Source organism: Polypterus senegalus, chromosome 12 (assembly GCF_016835505.1).
Source record: "Polypterus senegalus isolate Bchr_013 chromosome 12, ASM1683550v1, whole genome shotgun sequence".
Classification (NCBI taxonomy): domain Eukaryota; kingdom Metazoa; phylum Chordata; class Cladistia; order Polypteriformes; family Polypteridae; genus Polypterus; species Polypterus senegalus.
This window is the reverse complement of record NC_053165.1, coordinates 102,947,351-102,967,656: the sequence shown is the minus strand read 5'-3', so window position 1 is coordinate 102,967,656 and position 20,306 is coordinate 102,947,351. Positions and strand designations below refer to the sequence as shown.

Here is a 20,306-nt window from a genome sequence, read left to right as displayed (position 1 = left end):
ACCCACTGAATCCGAACACAGGGTCACGGGGGGTCTGCTGGAGCCAATCCCAGCCAACACAGGGCACAAGGCAGGAACCAATCCTGGGCAGGGTGCCAACCCACCGCAGGACACACACAAACACACCCACACACCAAGCACACACTAGGGCCAATTTAGAATTGCCAATCCACCTAACCAGCATGTCTTTGGACTATGGGAGGAAACCGGAGCGCCCGGAGGAAACCCACGCAGGCACGGGGAGAACAAGCAAACTCCACTTAGGGAAGACCCGGGAAGCAAACCCAGGTCCCCTAACTGCGAGGCAGCAGCACTACCACTGCGCCACCGTGCCGCCCCTCATCACTACATGCATTACAAAATACTTTCCAATAGATGGTGCACTGCAAATGTGAACATGGCGGTCTATGTGGATTACTTAGATTTCGCTAGTACAATTGTAATAATGTTAGATATTAATAATATTAACAAAACAATGCTTTGAAAACAATCACATTTTAATTAGCCCTTAACTCAGTTAATTTCTCCTTTATATATTTTCATTTCTGAGCTATTTTTCCATCTCTCCCTATAGTAAATTACATCCATCCACTTTTCAACTGGAAACAGCCTGTGATACATTAGAATACTTAGTATATCTTGAAGATTTAAAATGTTATTTCGTCATGATGAATATGCATTATACTTGTTGTGAGAGATGGCCGGCAGCTTATCCTGGCCAATACATCCACACCGCAAGATGGAGTTCTCCCTGCAACATGGAGGTGCCCCGAATTCCCGCTGGGCAACATGGACAATGGAGTTCAGCTTCACAGCCCTGCTGGATGCCATAGGGGCCACTGCAGGGAGGCACAGGGATTTTTATTTTCTCTATAGTACTTCTGGGCTGAAGAAAAATAAGAGTTTTCATCTGAGCCGGAAGTGCAATGGAATCACATGGACTGAAGGACAGAAGCACTTGCGGGTCGAGGACTATTTAAAGGACTGTGGGAAACACAGCAGACTGAGCCGGAGTTGGGAGGGAGTGTGACAGAGCTGCTGGGTGGAGAGGAGGATTGATTATTGTTTATTATAGACTATTGAGTATACTGGAGGTGGAGCTGCTTTGTGCACAGTATAGAAGAAATTAAAATTACTTCTGATACTTTTACCTGGTATCTGGACGTGTCGTCTGCGGATTTGGAGGAGCGACAGCACCCCCTACAGTCAGAGTGGCATAGTCACCAGGATTCTCTGGCCATCTGTTTGGCAGAGAACCTGATAAGAAAAAATTTTCTGTGCACAAAACCCAAAAGACAGTGTCATGAGACACATGAAAATTGCCAAACCATACACCAGACCATCATGGGGAAGAAAAAGACAAAATAGACCGGCAACTCAAGTGAAAGTCAAGCGTTCGACATTGCCTGTGCTCAGGATGAGACACAGAGCGGCTACGCGTATTGGGAGAAGCTTCCGGATGATGGTGACCAAAACGAGGTATGTGCCGGGGAACAAATTGAGAATATATTTAAAAGTAATGCATTTTGTCCTGTGCTTATACCTCGTAGAAGATCATCCAGAGATTCTGTGGGATACAGGATATAATCCCGAAGACGGTAGTGCGCTCACACCCAATCATACAAGCGATTTTATGTTCCAGTAACAACTTGAATGATCTCAAACCTGCGATGCAGCAGTCTATTAGCCAGCAAAAGCAACGTGAAGAAGTTGTCTGTTGTTACAGTTCTGCCTTTGTTTAGAAACGGCTGCATAAGTTTTTTGACCACAGTCTCGGAAAGTCTTTCTCCCGTGGGATAATTGGGACCTTTTCCTAAATAAGGAGTACCACTGCACATGTACTTTGTTTCCAAATGTGCTGCAGTTCAAAGCTTTATGCCAAATTTGGCTTGGTTGAGATGTATTGCAAGAAAGGACAACGGACCTTGGTTGGAAACAGTTGCTCATCAGCAGGAATAGGTTTACTGGGTTGTAACTCAAAAAACGTTGCCTGATGTCCATGATTGCAGCAAATCTGTTGTTTTCACAAATTCTTCACGGATGTCTTTGTTGTCAAAGCACAAATGCTGCATGATACTCAGATAGCAGTCACGGGGCATTGTATCTTTGATTGCCCGTAAAATAAATAGTTCAGACCAGTCATTGACCACAGCATCAACTGTGGTCATCACTGCTCTTGTGAAAGGAATGAAGATAAACACCATCAACTAAGAGAGGGAGAGGCAAGCTTGTTGTATCATGTGACAGAGAATAAAAATGAACGAATTAAAAAAAATGCTGATTTTTACAAGTAGCAAAAATTTACACCAGGTGTTACGGACTCAAATCAAATGTATGTGTTTATTATATCATAGTAAAAATAATAATAATAGCAGCAGCTCACTACTAAGAACGGGGAAGAGCCTGGACTCAAAATCGCAACCTTTTGATTACGAGGAAACAGCTCTTACCTCTGCACCAGCCAAGCTGACATTTCAATTTTCTGTCAATTGATATTGGGCTTGGATTTTTACTCTTTGACAGCAACAGCGTACTTGTTTTGTTATACCTTTTGTTAAAGTGTTTATTTGATATTTGAACTTTAGTTTTCACACATTATAGCATTTTGTCATTATTACATTGACATGAAAAAAGTTTCTGGTTTTGGTTATGTGTTCAGCATTTCTTGCCTTGTATTGCCTGTCATCCTACATTTACACAGATCGTTGTTCAGATTTTCAGATTTGGAGTCAGCAAGTGAAATTTGTTAAAGTATAGGTGAAAGAATCTCAGTAGCAAAATTATTATTGACCAGTGAAATGAAACATACAAAGTTTGCAAACGTCTTTTACTTTGCACCAACTGATAGTTGGGCTTCAGCAACCTGTCAATTGAGCAGTTTCTTTTTCTTCAGTTTTATTCTTGAATAAAAGCTTACTTGTTTTGTTATACCTTTTGTGAAAGTGTTTCTTGGACATTTGGGCATCCTACACTTCACATCAACATTATGTCATCATTACAATAACATATGAAATCATTTCCTGTTTTAGCCATGTGTTCAGCATTTCTTGCCTAACATTTCCTCTGTCATTCCATATTTACACAGATCGTTGTAGACATGTAACACACATGAAATGTATGTATTTCAAATCACAGTATTTCATTACCTATATCATTCCTTCCACAGAATGTAGTGTTGAGAAGGAAACTATAATTTATGTATCTACCGCATCTTCGACTGCCTGAATGGCAGACAACAGGTTATAGTTATAGCGCTGTGTGTCACACAATGATAAATGCAGTACAGGGGCACTGTTAGATACTTGAAATCCTCCACTTGGGGCAGGATCTCGGTCCCAACCCTGAGAGGGCACTCCACCTAATTTCCGGCAGAGGACCATGGACTCGGATTTGGACACTCTATGCTCTCTACTCTTCTTTAGCATCAAATAACCAGAAATAGTGCTTTTTGTAGCAACACTCCAGAATTAATGTTTACCCACAGCCATTATACTCAATGAAGACAACTCTTACCCTCAGGATGGTGTTGATCTTTTATTCTCTGAAAGGTACAGAGGTTTTGCTTGCACTTCTTTTTTGTTTTAAGGTGCTGTGCCATATGATTGCTGCTTCAAACATTTTGCAATTTCCTTCTAGAGTAATAACCTCTCTCTCTTCGCTAAACTTCAATCGTTAATATACTACTACTTTTTAAAGTCAATATACTATTAACCATTTGAGACACTCTATACCTTGTCTACTTAAAGACAGTGATGAGATAATTAGGACTTTCTCATCATTTGGTGTGAAATATCTAGCTACAGATTCTTTACTTTGTGATAACAGAAAATAAGTAATTATACTTACTATGAACAAAGCTACCTGTTTACATTAAATTAAATTTTCTACCTATATGCCTGTATCGGAGGAGTTTTTTCCGGTCGTCTCTGTTATTACACCTAATTCAGACAGTCTGCCAGTTACTCTTAAACCTACTTAAAATAGGATGGGGTCACAGGGGCCAAAACATATTCTGGCAGCATTGGGCACAACGCAGGAAAGTGTTTTAGACATGGTACCTGTTTGTCACAGAGCCCACTTATGTGTATAATTATATATCTATATTATATATACACACACACACACACACACACACTGCTCAAAAGAATTAAAGGAACACTTTTTAATCAGAGTATAGCATAAAGTCAATGAAACTTATGGGATATTAATCTGGTCAGTTAAGTAGCAGAGGGGGTTGTTAATCAGTTTCAGCTGCTGTGGTGTTAATGAAATTAACAACAGATGCACTAGAGGGGCAACAATGAGATGACCCCCAAAACAGGAATGGTTTAACAGGTGGAGGCCACTGACATTTTTCCCTCCTCATCTTTTCTGACTGTTTCTTCACTAGTTTTGCATTTGGCTACAGTCAGTGTCACTACTGGTAGCATGAGGCGATACCTGGACCCTACAGAGGTTGCACAGTTAGTCCAACCTCTCCAGGATGGCACATCAATACGTGTCATTGCCAGAAGGTTTGCTGTGTCTCCCTACACAGTCTCAAGGGCATGGAGGAGATTCTAGGAGACAAGCAGTTACTCTAGGAGAGCTGGAGAGGGCCATAGAAGGTCCATAACCCATCAGCAGGACCAGTATCTGCTCCTTTGGGCAAGGAGGAACAGGATGAGCACTGCCAGAGCCCTACAAAATGACCTCCTGCAGGCCACTGGTGTGAATGTCTCTGACCAAACAACCAGAAAGACTTCATGAGGGTGACCCAAGGGCCCCATGTCCTCTAATGGGCCCTGAGCTCACTGCCCAGCAGCATGCAGCTCGATTGGCATTCGCCATAGAATACCAGAATTGGCAGATGCACCACTGGTGCCCTGTGCTTTTTACAGATGAGAGCAGGTTCACCCTGAGCACGTGACAGAAGTGAAAGGGTCTGGAGAAGCCATGGAGAACATTATGCTGCCTGTAACATCATTCAGCATGAGCAGTTTGGTGGTGGGTTAAGGATTGTCTGGGGAGGCATATCCATGGATGGTTACACAGAACGCTACAGGCTTGACAAAGGCACCTTGGCTGCCATTAGGTATCAGGATGAAATCCTTGGACCCATTGTCAGACCCTACGCTGGTACAGTGGCTCCTGGTGCACGACAATTCCTGGCCTCGTGTGGTGAGAGTATGCAGGCAGTTCCTGGAGGATGAAGGAATTGATACCATTGACTGGCCACCACACTTTCCTGACCTAAATCCAATAGAACACCTCTGGGACATTATGTTTTGGTCCATCAAATGCCACCAAGTTGCACCTCAGACTGTCCAGGAGCTCAGTGATGCCCTGGTCCAGATCTGGGAGGAGATCCCCCACAACACCATCTGTCATCTCATTAGAAGCATGCACCGATGTTGTCAGACATGTATACAAGAACACAGGGGCTATACAAAGTGCTGCGTACAATTTTGAGTTGCTGCAATTAAAATTTTGGCAAAATGGACTAGCCTGCCACATCATTTTTTCACTCTGATTTTTAGGGCGTCTTTGAATTCAGGGCTCTGTAGGTTGATCATTTTCATTTCCATCAAACGATGTGGCATCCTTTCGTTCCTAACACATTACCCAGTCTATATCAGTATAGATATCCAGGAGGATTTCTTTTTCCCCATTGAGATCTGATGTGTTTTCAAAGTGTTCCTTTAATTTTTTTGAGCAGTTTATATACACACACACACACACACACACACACACACACACACACACACACACACACACACAGCTATACTAACTCTCATACTGGAGCTAATCTGAAATAGTCAATCAACCTAACTGCCACATCCTTAGGGGTTTTAGAGGGAAGCAGGAGTACTTGGAGAAAAACCTGTGCAGACACAGATTGAACATGCAAACTCCATCCAGACATTAGATTTGAACCCAAACATTTAATTCCTCAAGCAGCAATGCTAACATTTATCAGCGGTGTATTAAGAATTTGTTAAAGGCTAAATTTAAACATTGCACACTCCATTATAATTTTTATCTTCATTTTTTGCTTTTTCATAGAACTCTACAAAACTAATAAAATTGTATCTTCAGATTTATACAAAATGTTGACTATTTCCTATCATTTCTATATTGGATAGATGGTGCAATACATTGCCTTTTAGTATTACTTCCATTAATTTATGTTTGATGCACGTTAAGAGAACTACTGCAGCAGCGGTAAAGCAGTTTTAGATTTGGCACCTTGCAAGTTCTTTGTCTACAAAGCCAAAATTAAACTCAAAACAGCTTTGTTTTTTCTTCGGTAAATTAAATTAACATTTGTACACTATGACAAAAAAATTTGCAACCTTAAAGAATTAATACAATTGAAAATCACCACACAATATTAGTGAGACATGTCGATGAAATGATTCCGAAACTAGAGGAAAGCAATAAATGATTGGAATTTACAAACGGGGTACATCAGTACTAGGTAAAGGAATTTAGTGATACAGGTTCAAAATTACATCTTGTTGCTTGTATAGGAATGCAAGGGTCTATGGAGAATGTAGAGTAGACAATAAGCTGTCATTTCAGAATGTCCCTTGCATGCTCTATTGTAGGCACATTCAGGGTAAGGCTTGCCAATGAACTGTGCGGAGGCCATGTATATATTTCCAGGAATAGGCCAGAATTTTCCATACTGAAAAAGGATACCAGGTAGAACTGTTATGTAAAGTCATAAGACTGACAAAAAGATAGCTTTAATGTATCATCAATCAATCAATCAATCAAACTGTTCCTAACAAACAGAAGAGGCGATTAGCTTTTGGAGGTTATGAACCACATTCATGTTGAAATGCTTCAGGAAATCTCTACGACCATTGTTGCTAGAATCTTTCCATTGTCACATTTTCATTCACTGCTGGGACATTTATGATGTACTGTTGTTGATAGTACCAACATCCAAAGGGTGTTTTTTGTGGTGAGCCGTTGTGTTGGACTTGTAACATCTTTCTGATCTGTAATTTGAATGTAATGTGATGTAAAAGTTTATGAACATAGGTTTTTGGATGTTTATTTCAGACAATGAATAAGGAAAAAATGTGCATATAATCCAGCTGTCACAAATTTTATAAATGACTCATTGAAAATAAACAAACCACACAAAGCAATAACATAGCCGGCAGACCCTTACAGAACACAGAAAACAATGTACTCCCAAACTTTCTTTAAACATACTGTACCAAACCTAGCACACACAAAGCACTACTGTCCCACTGCCAGTAACCAAACTATTTTTTGAAAAGATAATGTCTTGTTGTGTGACAGTAAAGAGGAAATAAGTTTCTTTAGATTAAAAGTCACTGGGATCAAGTAAAAATGTTTACTATTATTTATGGACTCAAATGAAATTTGTCCAAACCAAAAGAAGACAGTTACAAAAGCCTTCCAAGCTTGCAATTTCCTATACTGGCTCAAACAACAACAACAACATCATCTCTATCCATTATGTGCCACTGTGTATGAAATTGACAATTCAAATGTTCACATTAGATCCATGAAATTAACCTTCTGGATTGTCTGGATCTCGATTTAGCACAGCATAACGTGGTAGATCAATCCCTTCTTCCTGAAGAATGCGATATACTTCCCTCCTGTAATAAGTCATAAAAACAGAAAAGAGGTAACCATTACAAAATGAATACATTTTATATGCTTTCAAAATGTCTAATTTGCTTTAAAAGGAAGAGCAAAGCCACTCAACCAGCTTTTACATTGTAAAAAAGAAGGGATGCTGATTTCATGTTACTAGAATTGATCAATTCCAATTTGTTTTCATTAGACTTTTAAATGTTTATTTATAAGCTCTTGCATAACCAACCATGTAAAAGCCTTGTGTTTTCTATTAAAAGGGTGTTTTTAAACTTAAACTGCAGAATACATTTGTTATTTGTTAAATTTTTATTATAAAAATGAAATTCTATAGGCTTATTGTTCAATGACCATAAAATAATTCTAAAAATAAATGAAATCCCCTTAATAAATTGTTATACTAATAAAACATATACTAGATATATTTGTCTATAAAACACATGCCACAAAAGAAAAGAAAATACTTTTAATTACAAGCATTTTTCTAAAAAATGTTCGTGTTTATCAAAGGAGATACAAGAGTAACGATTAACAAGTGTAAAATTTATATATTTGGCTCTTAATCTAAGAAGCCTATTGTTTAATAAGCAGTGAGGGCAAATTCTTTATTATCTGCTCTTTTTCTAATTAAAAATGTTAGCTGCTTAAACACAAGCTTGCTCACTGGTGACACTCAGACAAGTGTCTGTTTTAATTAAAGGATAAAATGAAATGATCCATTAAAGGAGCTGCTCTTTTCCAGTCCAAGTTCAACTAGACAACAATTATACAAATGATGTTCCTCTCCATGCACAGGATGACTGACTTACCATTTCTGAGATCATTACTCCACTTTCTTTAATACAAAAGCCAATATTCCTGTCTTCACTCTCTGGTATACTAAACTTTCACTGTCCACTCTCTGTTTATAGAAAGTTTCAGATGGAAAACATTACGTGTGATTCCTAAAGTACCATAATACTTTGTATAAATGAAGCACAAAAACTAAATTACCAGAAAGCTTAGAAAAGCAGATTTGGAAAAATAAATAGTTTTACTGATCACTGATTGATTTATTTAGAGTGAAAAATAAGTCAATCTACAGTAGATTTGCAGCCCCATCAATTGGAACATCACTAGTAAAAAGAAAAAGTAAAATTAAGCCAGCAAAATTACTTTTCTGTCATACCTGTCTTGTATGAAGTACTGCATGTTTAGATCATTGATCAGAAGTGGTTTCTTGAGCTTTGCATAATGAACTGCTTTGTCGAGAGGAAAACCTAAAGAAATAAATGCAAACACTGATTCAGACTCAGGAGATTTTGTAGAGTTATCATTGCAAAGTAATACAGCGACAATATGTTTTTAAAAGGTGTATATTCACTGCTCAGGAAAAGACAGCATAAACCTCAAAAACTATAGTATTTAATTAACAAGCTAGACATTTATTCCTATTACATTTTTTAAATAGTGAAAGAAACAAATATTACAAAGATAAACACAACATGAGAAGTATGAGCTAGTGAATTTTCTGTATAAAATATCCAAATCCATATATCATGTTACTACTGTACTTCCTGATACAAATATATAAAAAATAAATAAAACTAAACATATCCTTTGAAAAGTTTGCGTGATCACAACTGCAAATTGGGTTTTACATGAATCTTAGAAAACACTTTCAAAATACTGTACAGAATTTCAGACACAATTCGGTTGTGTGATTAAAAATTGAGATCCAGTTTATCTTTATCTCTTGCATAAATACTGAAAACAGTAAATAACTAGGTACTGACATATTACATAGATAATCTGTCTTTAAAACAATGGGTGCATATAGTTATATACTGCCATGACTCTTAACATCTAGCCAAATATAAACAGAGCTGTGCTAACCTATACATATATTTTACCCAAATTAAAATTTTACTGTTGTTTTCATTACCTTGAATAATGTCTGTGGGAGACAGAAATCCTTCATTTTTAACTTGAATTAATTAAAAATGTTCAAACCTTGGAAAATGTAATTAAATTATGACACTGAATTTAAATTTGAATTCTCAAAGAACCTTCAAAGTCAAGTTTCTCGGCGATGCATTCTAATTTTTTTTCTGTTTGCAGTATTTCTAATTATTTTGACATATCATTAAATTAAGTCATTTTAAACATTTGAACATCACATAGCTAAAAATGTAGTTTGAAGTACTCGGTGAACTCGGTATTAAATGTAACAAGGTGGCCAATCACTCCAAAATCTTCAGCCTTGTTTTGGCATTTTTTCCTCCACCTTCTTCTACTATCTGCAACTGTGTTCAGCACCTAGGGCCTATGATGTCTCCTTTATCCTATTCACTCTCTTCTCTCTTGCTAACTATTTTCATTGTCTGGGAAGTATTTTACAGTGCTTTACATTATTTGTTGTGGTACAAGTGTCATGTACTCTCTGCATTATTTGGCAGGTACTGGATAACATAGCTATGATATGCTTCTCGTAACTTAAGAGGATATGGCAGATGTTTGCCGACTTGCCAACCAACTACAAGCATTACCTGCTAGGCAACCATCCAAATAATCAGATATACAAATTACATACACATTATTCTCTTTTATTCAATTATACTTTCCTTCTCAGGTTTCTCCAAAACTGTTCTCTTAGCACTCTATTAGGAACTTTCTCCAGGTCTTTCTTCTCTGCATTTCTCCTTTAAGGGTGCAAAGTGCAAAGACTACATTTATGGTTCCTCTTTCCAGTTTGACACCAAACTGATTTTCTCAAACATCCACTATTTTTTTTAATCTCTTTTCAATTACATTTACTGTATGCATATCTTAAAAGCATAAGGTAGTAGCTTAATACCGTACCTTTTTAATTATTTCAGTTTAGTATAGCTCCCTTTTCTTTATGTCATTTAAAATAACTGCATTTTCTATAGGCATCTGGGTCAATGTTATTTTATAAAAAATACGAAAAACAGGTTTTGACTGACCAACCACTGCAACTGAGTTAATTTAACAAAATGGAATTTTGGAAAATAGGAAATAAATGGAAATAAAATGGAATTTTATCTACAACCCCATTTTCAAAAAAGTTGGGATGCTGTGTGAAATGTTAATAAAAACAGAATTCACTTATTTGCAAGTCATGTAAACCTTAAAATTTAATTCAAATGAGTACAAAGACAATATATAAAATTTTGAAAACAGAAAAATATTATTTTCTGTATTATATATGCTCATTTTGAATTTGACACCAACACCACTTTTCAAAAAAGTTGGGACAGGGGCAACAAAAGACTGGAAATGTTCTGCAATGCTAAAAACACCTGTTGGAAAATCTCACAACTAATTAGGTTTATTAATTAAACAGAGAGGCAGATTCTCTCAGAAGTAAAAAGGGGAGAGGTTCACGACTCTGTGAAAGTATATGCAAGCAAATAGTACAACAATTTAAGAACCGAATGTTCAAAAAGTTTAGAAACTAAAAATAAAGTTCTGTCATTAATTTGACTTTAGCAATGTCCCAAGTGCTAGGGTGACATGTTATGACACCACAATGAAAAATATGTAAAAAAATAAAAAATAACTAAAAGCTTAAATCCTGTGTTAGCAATAACCTGGGAAACGGTCACATCCATTTTCTGATGCTTAGCCTCAGTTAGATTTGCTAGGTTCCAAAGTCGAACCCCACAGCAACACATGCAAAGTCAGAAGCCAGCTTGCGCCATACACTCTCACACTTATTCACATATACACAGTTTTTACAGTTGCTAATTATCTTAACATTTTGCAAACAGGGTGAAAAATGAGCATTAAGAGCCAATCCTAGTTAATTTTAATTGTAAGATTTGCAGTTTAACTATAACAGAATGTTCATTTTAATAAAGCTACAAAGATAATGGATGGTTCCGTTTTGTACCCTATTATCTAATTTAATACAACTTTCGTAAAACTTTGCATTTTGCTGCAACAGTAGATTAGTCTCAGATAGAGAGAGAGAGATAGAGAGAGAGATATCTATCCATCATCCAACCCGCTATATCCTAACTACAGGGTCACGGGGGTCTGCTGGAGCCAATCCCAGCCAACACAGGGCGCAAGGCAGGAAACAAACCCTGGGCAGGGCGCCAGCCCACCGCAGGGCACATCCACACACACACACACACCAAGCACACACTAGGGACAATTTAGTTCACCTAAACAGTTCACCTAACCTGCATGCCTTTGGACTATGGGAAGAAACCCACGCAGACATGGGGAGAACATGCAAACTCCATGCAGGGCGGACCCGGTATATATATATTATAAATATATAAAAATATATTGTATATACCAACATATTTAGCAATGTGTGTATTAACATAATTGCTAATGAAAACAGTAAATTAAACAAAGTAACTAAGATGCTTAAGCCAGTAACTGAAAAATCATAGTAAAGAAGTGACTTTTTTGAATGTGTGATAAGGAATTTTTCTCTTATATTCCTCTTCATTTTCTGTGAATTTAATTTCACTATGGTTTTAACACAAGAATCCCAGAAGCCTACAAAAACATCCGTAATGCTGGGCCACATTAAATTCCCTTGCACCTTGTCATTAATGTCTTTGTTTTGCAAATGTGTCAATCAGCACCAGCAGCAAGCTGCCTGCTAGCCCATCCTCCACTGAGGCAGCTGAAGTCAAGGCAGATGCAAAATTCTCCAGCTGAAGTCTCTTTATCTGGGAGTTAGGTGTCTGGAATTGTATAGGGTTAAACAATGTATTGTAATTTGGAATATATATAATTATATATCTGTGTAAATGTAGGATGACAGAAAATGCGAGGCAAGAAATGTTGAGCACATAAAAACAGAACCGTTTTTCATGTTATAGTAATAATGACAAAATGCTGACGTGAAGTACAGTATCTCACAAAAGTGAGTACACCCCTCACAGTTTCTAAATATTTTATTATATCTTTTCATGGGACAACACTGAAGATATGACACTTTGATACAATGTAGTCAGTGTACAGCTTGTGTAACAGTGTAAATTTGCTATCTCCTCAAAATAACTCAACATACAGCTATTAATGTCTAAACCATTGGCAACAAAAGTGAGTACGCCCCTAAGTGAAAAATGTCCAAATTGTGCCCAAAGTGTCAATGTTTTGTGTGGCCACCATTATTTTCCAGCACTGCCTTAACTCTCTTGGGCATGAAGTTTGCTAGAGCTTCACAGGTTGCCACTGGAATCTGCTTTCACTTCTCCATGACGAAACCATGGAGCCGGCGGATGTTAGAGACCTTGCTCTCCTCCACCTTCCGTTTGAGGATGCCCCACAGATGCTCAGTAGGGTTTAGGTCTGAATATATGCTTGACCAGTCTAGCACCATTACCCTCAGTTTCTTTAGCAAGGTAGTGGCCTTCTTGGAGCGGTGTTTGGGGTCGTTATCATGTAGGAATACTACCCTGCGTCCCAGTTTCTGAAGGGAGAGGATCATGCTCTGCTTCAGTATGTCATAGTACATGTTGGCATTCATGGTTCCCTCAATGAACTGTAGCTCACCATGACACTCCCACCACCATGCTTGACTGTAGGCAAGACACACCTGTCTTTGTACTCCTCACCTGGTTGCCACCACAATACCATCTGAACCAAATAATTTTACCTTGGTCTCATCAGGACCACAGGACATGGCTCCAGTAATCCATGTCCTTAGTCTGCTTGTCTTCGGAAAACTGTTTGTGGGCTTTCTTGTGCATCATCTTTAGAAGAGGCTTCCTTCTGGGACGACAGCCATGCAGACCAATTTGATGCAGTGTGCGGCGTATGGTCTGACCACTGACAGGCTGAACCCCCCCACCCCTTCAACCTCTGCAGCAATGCTGACAGCACTCATACGTCTATTTTCAAAAGACAACCTCTGGATAGAACGTTGAGCATGTGCACTCAACTTCTTTGGTTGACCATGGCGAGGCCTGTTCTGAGTGGAACATCTCTCGTTAAAACGCTGTATGGTCTTGGCCACCGTGCTGCAGCTCAGTTTCAGGGTGTTGGCAATCTTCTTATAGCCTAGGCCATCTTTATGTAGAGTAGCAATTCTTTTTTTCAGATCCTCGGAGAGTTCTTTGCCATGAGGTGCCATGTTGAACTTCCAGTGACCAGTATGATAGTGTGAGAGCGATAACACCAAATTTAACACACCTGCACCCCATTCACACCTGAGACCTTGTAAAACTAACGAGTCACATGACACCGGGGAGGGAAAAATGGCTAACTAGGCACAATTTGGACATTTTTCACTTAGGGGTGTACTCACTTTTGTTGCCAGCGGTTTAGATATTAATGGCTGTGTGTTGAGTTATTTTGAGGGAACAGCAAATTTACACTGCTATACAAGCTGTACACAGAATACTTTACTTTGTATTAAAGTGTTATATTTTCAGTGTTGTCCCATGAAAAGATATATTGAAATATTTACAAAAATCTGAGGGGTGTACTCACTTTTATATACTGTATATAATGTGTTAAGATTGATTTCCAAATATCAAATAAACACATTCACAAAGGTATAACAAAATAAGTGCGCCTTTATTCAAAGGTAACACCAGAGAAAAATAAATTATTCAATTTACATGTTACCATCAATGAGTAAAAACCAAAGCCCAAACATCAATCAACGCAAGCTAAACATTTCCTCTTGTCTGGTGCAGAGGTAAGAACTGCTGCCTCATAATCAAGTGGTTGCAGGTTCAAGCCTGGGTACTCCCTGCATTTACCATTTTGAGTAGTGAGCTGCTATTATTATGACTATTATATAATAGAAACATTCACCTAAAGTAGCTACACAAATTCTTGAACTCTCCAGTTAAAACATTATATATTATATTGCATATATGATTGTGTATATGCCTCAGTTCTTGAGCATGATATGTTTCAGTTAAATTATAGACGAGTTGAACTTACTCCAGTTGTATCACCTGTGCTGACCAAAAACTAAACCTGGCAGACTGCTTCTCATTAGGACTGCACAAATAATCCTATATTAGTCCCTATTACATTTGCACGTGCAGTGCTATACTAATCGTGTAAAGTGTTAATTACTGCATTTCATTTGGTACTTTTGTGCTGATAGAGATTGAGGTTTTCTAGTTATCAAGTTCTTTAAACAGCAAATTATTGTTTTAACCAGTCACAGAGACAGTTTCAGGAGTATGAGCCCTAACAACATCTTTTTAAAAGTGTGAATTTTTTTCTCCTATGTTTGCGGCGGCCTTCAGAAAAAATGCAAATATAAATTATATCTAAATCTTCTAACCCTTTATACATGTTTTAATATCAGAATGAAGGGAGTCATCCATAATTTGGTATTATTTTGTTTTCAATAGTGATGATTTTGATCAATGTCAATTTGTTTATATAGCAAATTTAAAACAACATAGGAATGTTGTGGCCAAAGTGCTTTACAATAAAAGAAGAGAAAAAACATACAATTAACATAAATAACATAAATAGAAATAAATAAATGAACATAAATAAAAAATAGAAGTAAGATTACATAATCACAATGAGGAAAACATCAGTATTAGTGAAGGTCACAGAAAGCAAGTGAATAGAAATGAGTCTTTAATCTCGTTTTGAACAGTTCAATTGTACATGAGTTCTTTATGTAATGAGGTAAAGAGTTCCACAGGTGAGGAGCAGCAGCTGTAAAAGCCCTGTCCCCCTTAGTTTTACACTTGGTATGAAGGACAACAAGAGACAACTGACCTAAAGATCTAAGCACTCTAGACGGCTGGTGTAAAGCACACAATTCAGATAAATAGGCAGGAGCAAGCCCATGTAAAGATTTAAAATCTATAAATAATAAGATTTTAAAATCAATTCGAAAACAGACAGGCAGACAGTGTAAAGAAGCTAATATTGGAGAAACAGAATCAGACTTTCTTGCCCCAACCAGAAAGCGAGCGGCAGCATTCTAGACCAAATGTAACCTGCGTATCAAGGACTTGCTAATCCCAGAATACAGCGAGTTTCAGTAATCAAGGCGAGAAAAGATAAAAGTATGAGTAGCTTTCTCAAGATCCCTAGAAGATGAAAAAAAAGGCTTGATCTTACCTAAAAGATGAAGCTGGAAAAAGCAACTCTTAACTACAGAATTAATCTGTTTCTCAAAAGAGAGGATAGTGTCAAAAATAACACCAAGATTGCGTACTTGAGTTTTGCAAAAGACAGAGAAAGAGCTGAGAAGTCCAAGACCAACTTGGGCTTTAGCTGATGGACCCACTATAAGCACCTCCATTTTATTTTGATTCAGATCAAGAAAATTATTAGCTATCCAGGATCTTAGTTCAAAAAGACAGTTGTGCAGTTGATGCATTGCAGAGTTGCAGACGGGAATATAAACCTGTGTATCATCAGCATAGCAGTGAAAAGAAATGTTAAACTTCCTAAAAATAGCTCCAATAGGGTGAAGGTATATAGAGAATAAAATATGACCCAAAATGGATCCCTGAGGAACACCACATTTAAGAGGAGCAGTACACGAAAATGAGGAATTTAAAGTCACTGAAAGTGTCTACCAATTAGATATGACCTGAACCAGTTAAGAGCAGTCCCTTTAAGCCCAACAAGATGTTCAAGCCGCAACGGCAATATCTCACTGTCTGATAGAGCCAAAGGCAGCGGACAGGTCAAGGACGACAAGGACTGCAGCTCCACCGGAGTCAGTAATAATAGAGATGTCACTGAATACTTTCAGGAGTGCTGTCTCAACACCATGATAAACGCCTAAAGCCAGATTGGTAGATCTCAAATAAATTATTGGAGTTAAGGTGATAAACCAATTGATTATAAATAATTATAATATTTTAGCCAGAAATAGCAATTGGGAAATCGGGTGAAAATTGGCTAAAACTCCAGGATGTAATTCTGCCTTTTTTAGACTGGGACGTACCGCAACATGTTTAAAAAATGAGGGCACAAAACCCTCACTAATAGAACCATTGATAATGGCTAGTAAAGGTGGACCCAAAACATCAACGGTTTCCACTAAGAGGCATTGTGGTACAATATCAAGAGGACTGAGAGCAGGTTTAAGGGTGTCAATGGTACTTTTTAACTGTGAAAGTGAGACAAGATCAAAAGATTCCAAGACAATGCCATGATTAACAGTAGGAAGTTCATAACCAGTTGGAACATCACCACAGCGGATTGTATATCAATTTTACTAACAAAGAATGAAAGAAACTGCTCACATGAAAGAACAGTACATAATGCATACTATGCAAACTGTTGCTACACTGTATTCAAAATGTAATATGGCCATCTAAAGTTCAATCATATAAACTACTGTGTCAATGAAAGCTAACCAAGCGGCACCAAGTTGCAGTAACATTACTTCCAAAACACAGTTAACAATGACCTGCTTATGTTAATTAATATCTGTATCCAGCAGGCCATTGAAAGAAATAATCAGATAACAGAAGTCATCGAGTTTTATTTATCAGAAGCCAAAGGCCCCAATTAAAACTGTACAAAACAAAGGTTTCAAAAAATTGTCCAACACTCAGAAAAAGACATACACTATTCCATTCCACAATTTTCAGAAGTTGCATTTGCTTCACTTTATTCCAGAGGTCAGACAGAAATTGAAATTAACCTGAAAGAAATGGTATTTCATGAAACACATGGCTGACTTGTGATTAACTAGAACGATGGAAACAACCCTGAACATATCAGTTCATTATATTGACGAGGAATTTACACTGTAAAGCAGATGCTTACGAATAACACATTTTCCTCGAGAACATAGATACAACAGTTCAAGGAGCAAGAACTGCACGGGCTGTCTGGGGCTTGCTGAAAAAGAACAGAGATTGCAAGATTACAGATAACAGGGCAAAGGTCACGAATACCTGTTGCTAGCAGTGACTGAACTAGACTCCAGTTTTTTGGTTATGGGCTACACTTAATGATCAGTACATATCCTATGGCATTTATAAGTAAACACTGCATACCATAGCCATGGCGGATATATTGTTGCTATATTGCATTATTTTATAAATATAATGGTGCAACTAACATATAGTGAACTAAGTATTTAGACAGTGATGTTCTTTTTTGACTTGCTGGGGCTGTGTTTGTATTCCAGCACATTACATAAATGAAAAGGACAGCAGCAAGTTAACAGTGTGGCATTACCTAAACACATTTCGAGTCTGACAAATATTGTTAAATTTAATGGTTTTATATACCTGTACAACAGTACTATCAGGTAGTGTTTACATTATGTTCTTAATCATATATCACTATACACACACATATACATATACATACACATACACATACACATACACATACACATACACATATACATACACATATACATACACATATATATATATACACACACACACACACACACACACGTGGACAAAATTGTTGGTACCCTTCAGTCAATGAAAGAAAAACTCAAAATGGTCACAGAAGTAACTTTAATCTGACAAAAGTAATAATAAATAAAAATTCTATGAAATTTAACTAATAAAAGTCAGACATTGCTTTTCAACCATGCTTCAACAGAATTAATAAAAATAAAAAATAAAAATCTCATGAAACAGGCCTGGACAAAAATGATGGTACCCCTAGAAAAGACTGAAAATAATGTGACCAAAGGGACATGTTAATCCAAGGTGTGTCCACTAATTAGCATCACAGGTGTCTACAATCTTGTAATCAATCAGTGGACCTATATATAGGGCTCCAGGTAGTCACTGTGTTGTTTGGTGACATGGTGTGTACCACACTCAACATGGACCAGAGGAAGCGAAGGAAAGTGTTGTTTTAGGAGATTAGAAAGAAAATTATAGACAAGCATGTCAAAGGTAAAGGCTATAAGACCATCTCGAAGCAGCTTGATGTTCCTGTGACTACAGTTGCACATATTATTCAGAAATTTAAGATCCATGGGACTGTAGCCAACCTCCCTGGACGTGGCCGCAGGAGGAAAATTGATGACAAATCAAAGATTTGAATGGTAACAAAAGAGCCCAGAAAAACTTCTAAAGAGATCCAAGGTGAACTTCAAGCTCAAGGAACATCAGTGTCAGATCGCACCATCCGTCGTTGTTTGAGCCAAAGTGGACTTCATGGGAGACGACCAAGGAGGACACCATTATTGAAAACAAATCATAAAAAAGCCAGACTGGAATTTGCCAAACTAGATGTGGACAAGCCACAAAGATTCTGGGAGAATGTCCTATGGACAGATGAGACAAAAATGGAACTTTTTGTAAGGCACATCAGCTCTATGTTCACAGACGGAAAAATGAAGCATATCAAGAAAAGAACACTGTCCCTTCTGTGAAACATGGAGGAGGCTCTGTTATGTTCTGGGGCTGCTTTGCTGCATCTGGCACAGGGTGTCTTGGATCTGTGCAGGATACAATGAAATCTCAAGACTATCAAGGGATTCTAGAGAGAAATGTGCTGGCCAGTGTCAGAAAGCTTGGTCTCAGTTGCAGGTCATTGGTCTTATAACAGGACAATGACCCAAAAACACACAGCTAAAAACACCCAAGAATGGCTAAGAGGAAAACATTGGACTATTCTAAAGTGGCCTTTTATGAGCCCTGACCTCAATCCTATTGAGCATCTTTGGAAAGAGCTGAAACATGCCGTCTGGAAAAGGCACCCTTCAAACCTGAGACAACTGGAGCAGTTTGCTCATGACGAGTGGGCCAAAATGCCTGCTGAGAAGTGCAGAAGTCTCATTGACAGTTACAGGAATCGTTTGATTGCAGTGATTGCCTCAAAAGGTTGTGCAACAAAATATTAAGTTAGGGGTACCATCATTTTTGTCCAGGCCTGTTTCATGAGTTTATTTTTTCAAATAATTCTGTTGAAGCATGGTTGAAAATCAATGTCTGACTTTCATTAGTTAAATTTCATAGAATTTTAATTTATTATTACTTTTGTCAGATTAAAGTTATTTCTGTGACCATTGTGAGTTTTTCTTTCATTGACTGAAGGGTACCAACAATTTTGTCCGTGTGTGTGTAATATACTGTATTATATATATATATATATATTGTCACGCATGCGCAAGTAGGGGACCGCGGACGGACCTTAATACGCTCAGGAAGACATTCGCCGGCAGGGAGTGGCGGGTACTAACCTTTCTCCTCTTATTTCCTACAGAAAAAAAGACGCTCCGCCGCCATAAGCCTCCTTCTTCCCTCAGCACGTTACTTCCGCCCTTCCTCCGTCCACTACTCCTGACGTCATCAGTCCCATCTTCCACCATGGTTCCTTCCCAGCATTCCTCCACTTCAGGCTCCTCCTCTAAAATGGCCGCCGACGCCATCACTGGTGTCGTGCATTGGGAAACTGTTTTGTTTTGATGTATATGACCTGTTTTTTTGTTGGCTGTGGCAAATACTACAGTATACGGGGCCGGAAACCCAAAACCTTTATGTTGCCTCTTGCTTCATCTTTTACAATATATATATATATATATAAATGTGTAATTTTTGTCTTCTTAATAGGATGAAGTGATAGAAATATATGTATTGTACTGACCCCCTTTTTGACACCCACTGCACGCCCAACCTACCTGGAAAAGGGTCTCTTTTTGAACTGCCTTTCCCAAGGTTTCTTCCATTTTTTCCCTACAAGGGTTTTTTTTGGGAATTTTTCCTTGTCTTCTTAGAGAGTCAAGGCTG

The 20,306-nt window shown here is 38.0% G+C and overlaps 1 protein-coding gene across 1 annotated transcript in view; it reads right to left on the bottom strand.

The window, feature by feature from the left end:
• Positions 1-20,306, bottom strand: part of LOC120541445 (inositol hexakisphosphate and diphosphoinositol-pentakisphosphate kinase 2-like) — a 267,227-nt gene that overhangs the window by 200,150 nt on the left and 46,771 nt on the right. The window contains 2 exon segments of the mRNA XM_039773073.1: positions 7,540-7,625; positions 8,792-8,882. Coding sequence (XP_039629007.1) covers positions 7,540-7,625; positions 8,792-8,882 — 177 coding nt within the window.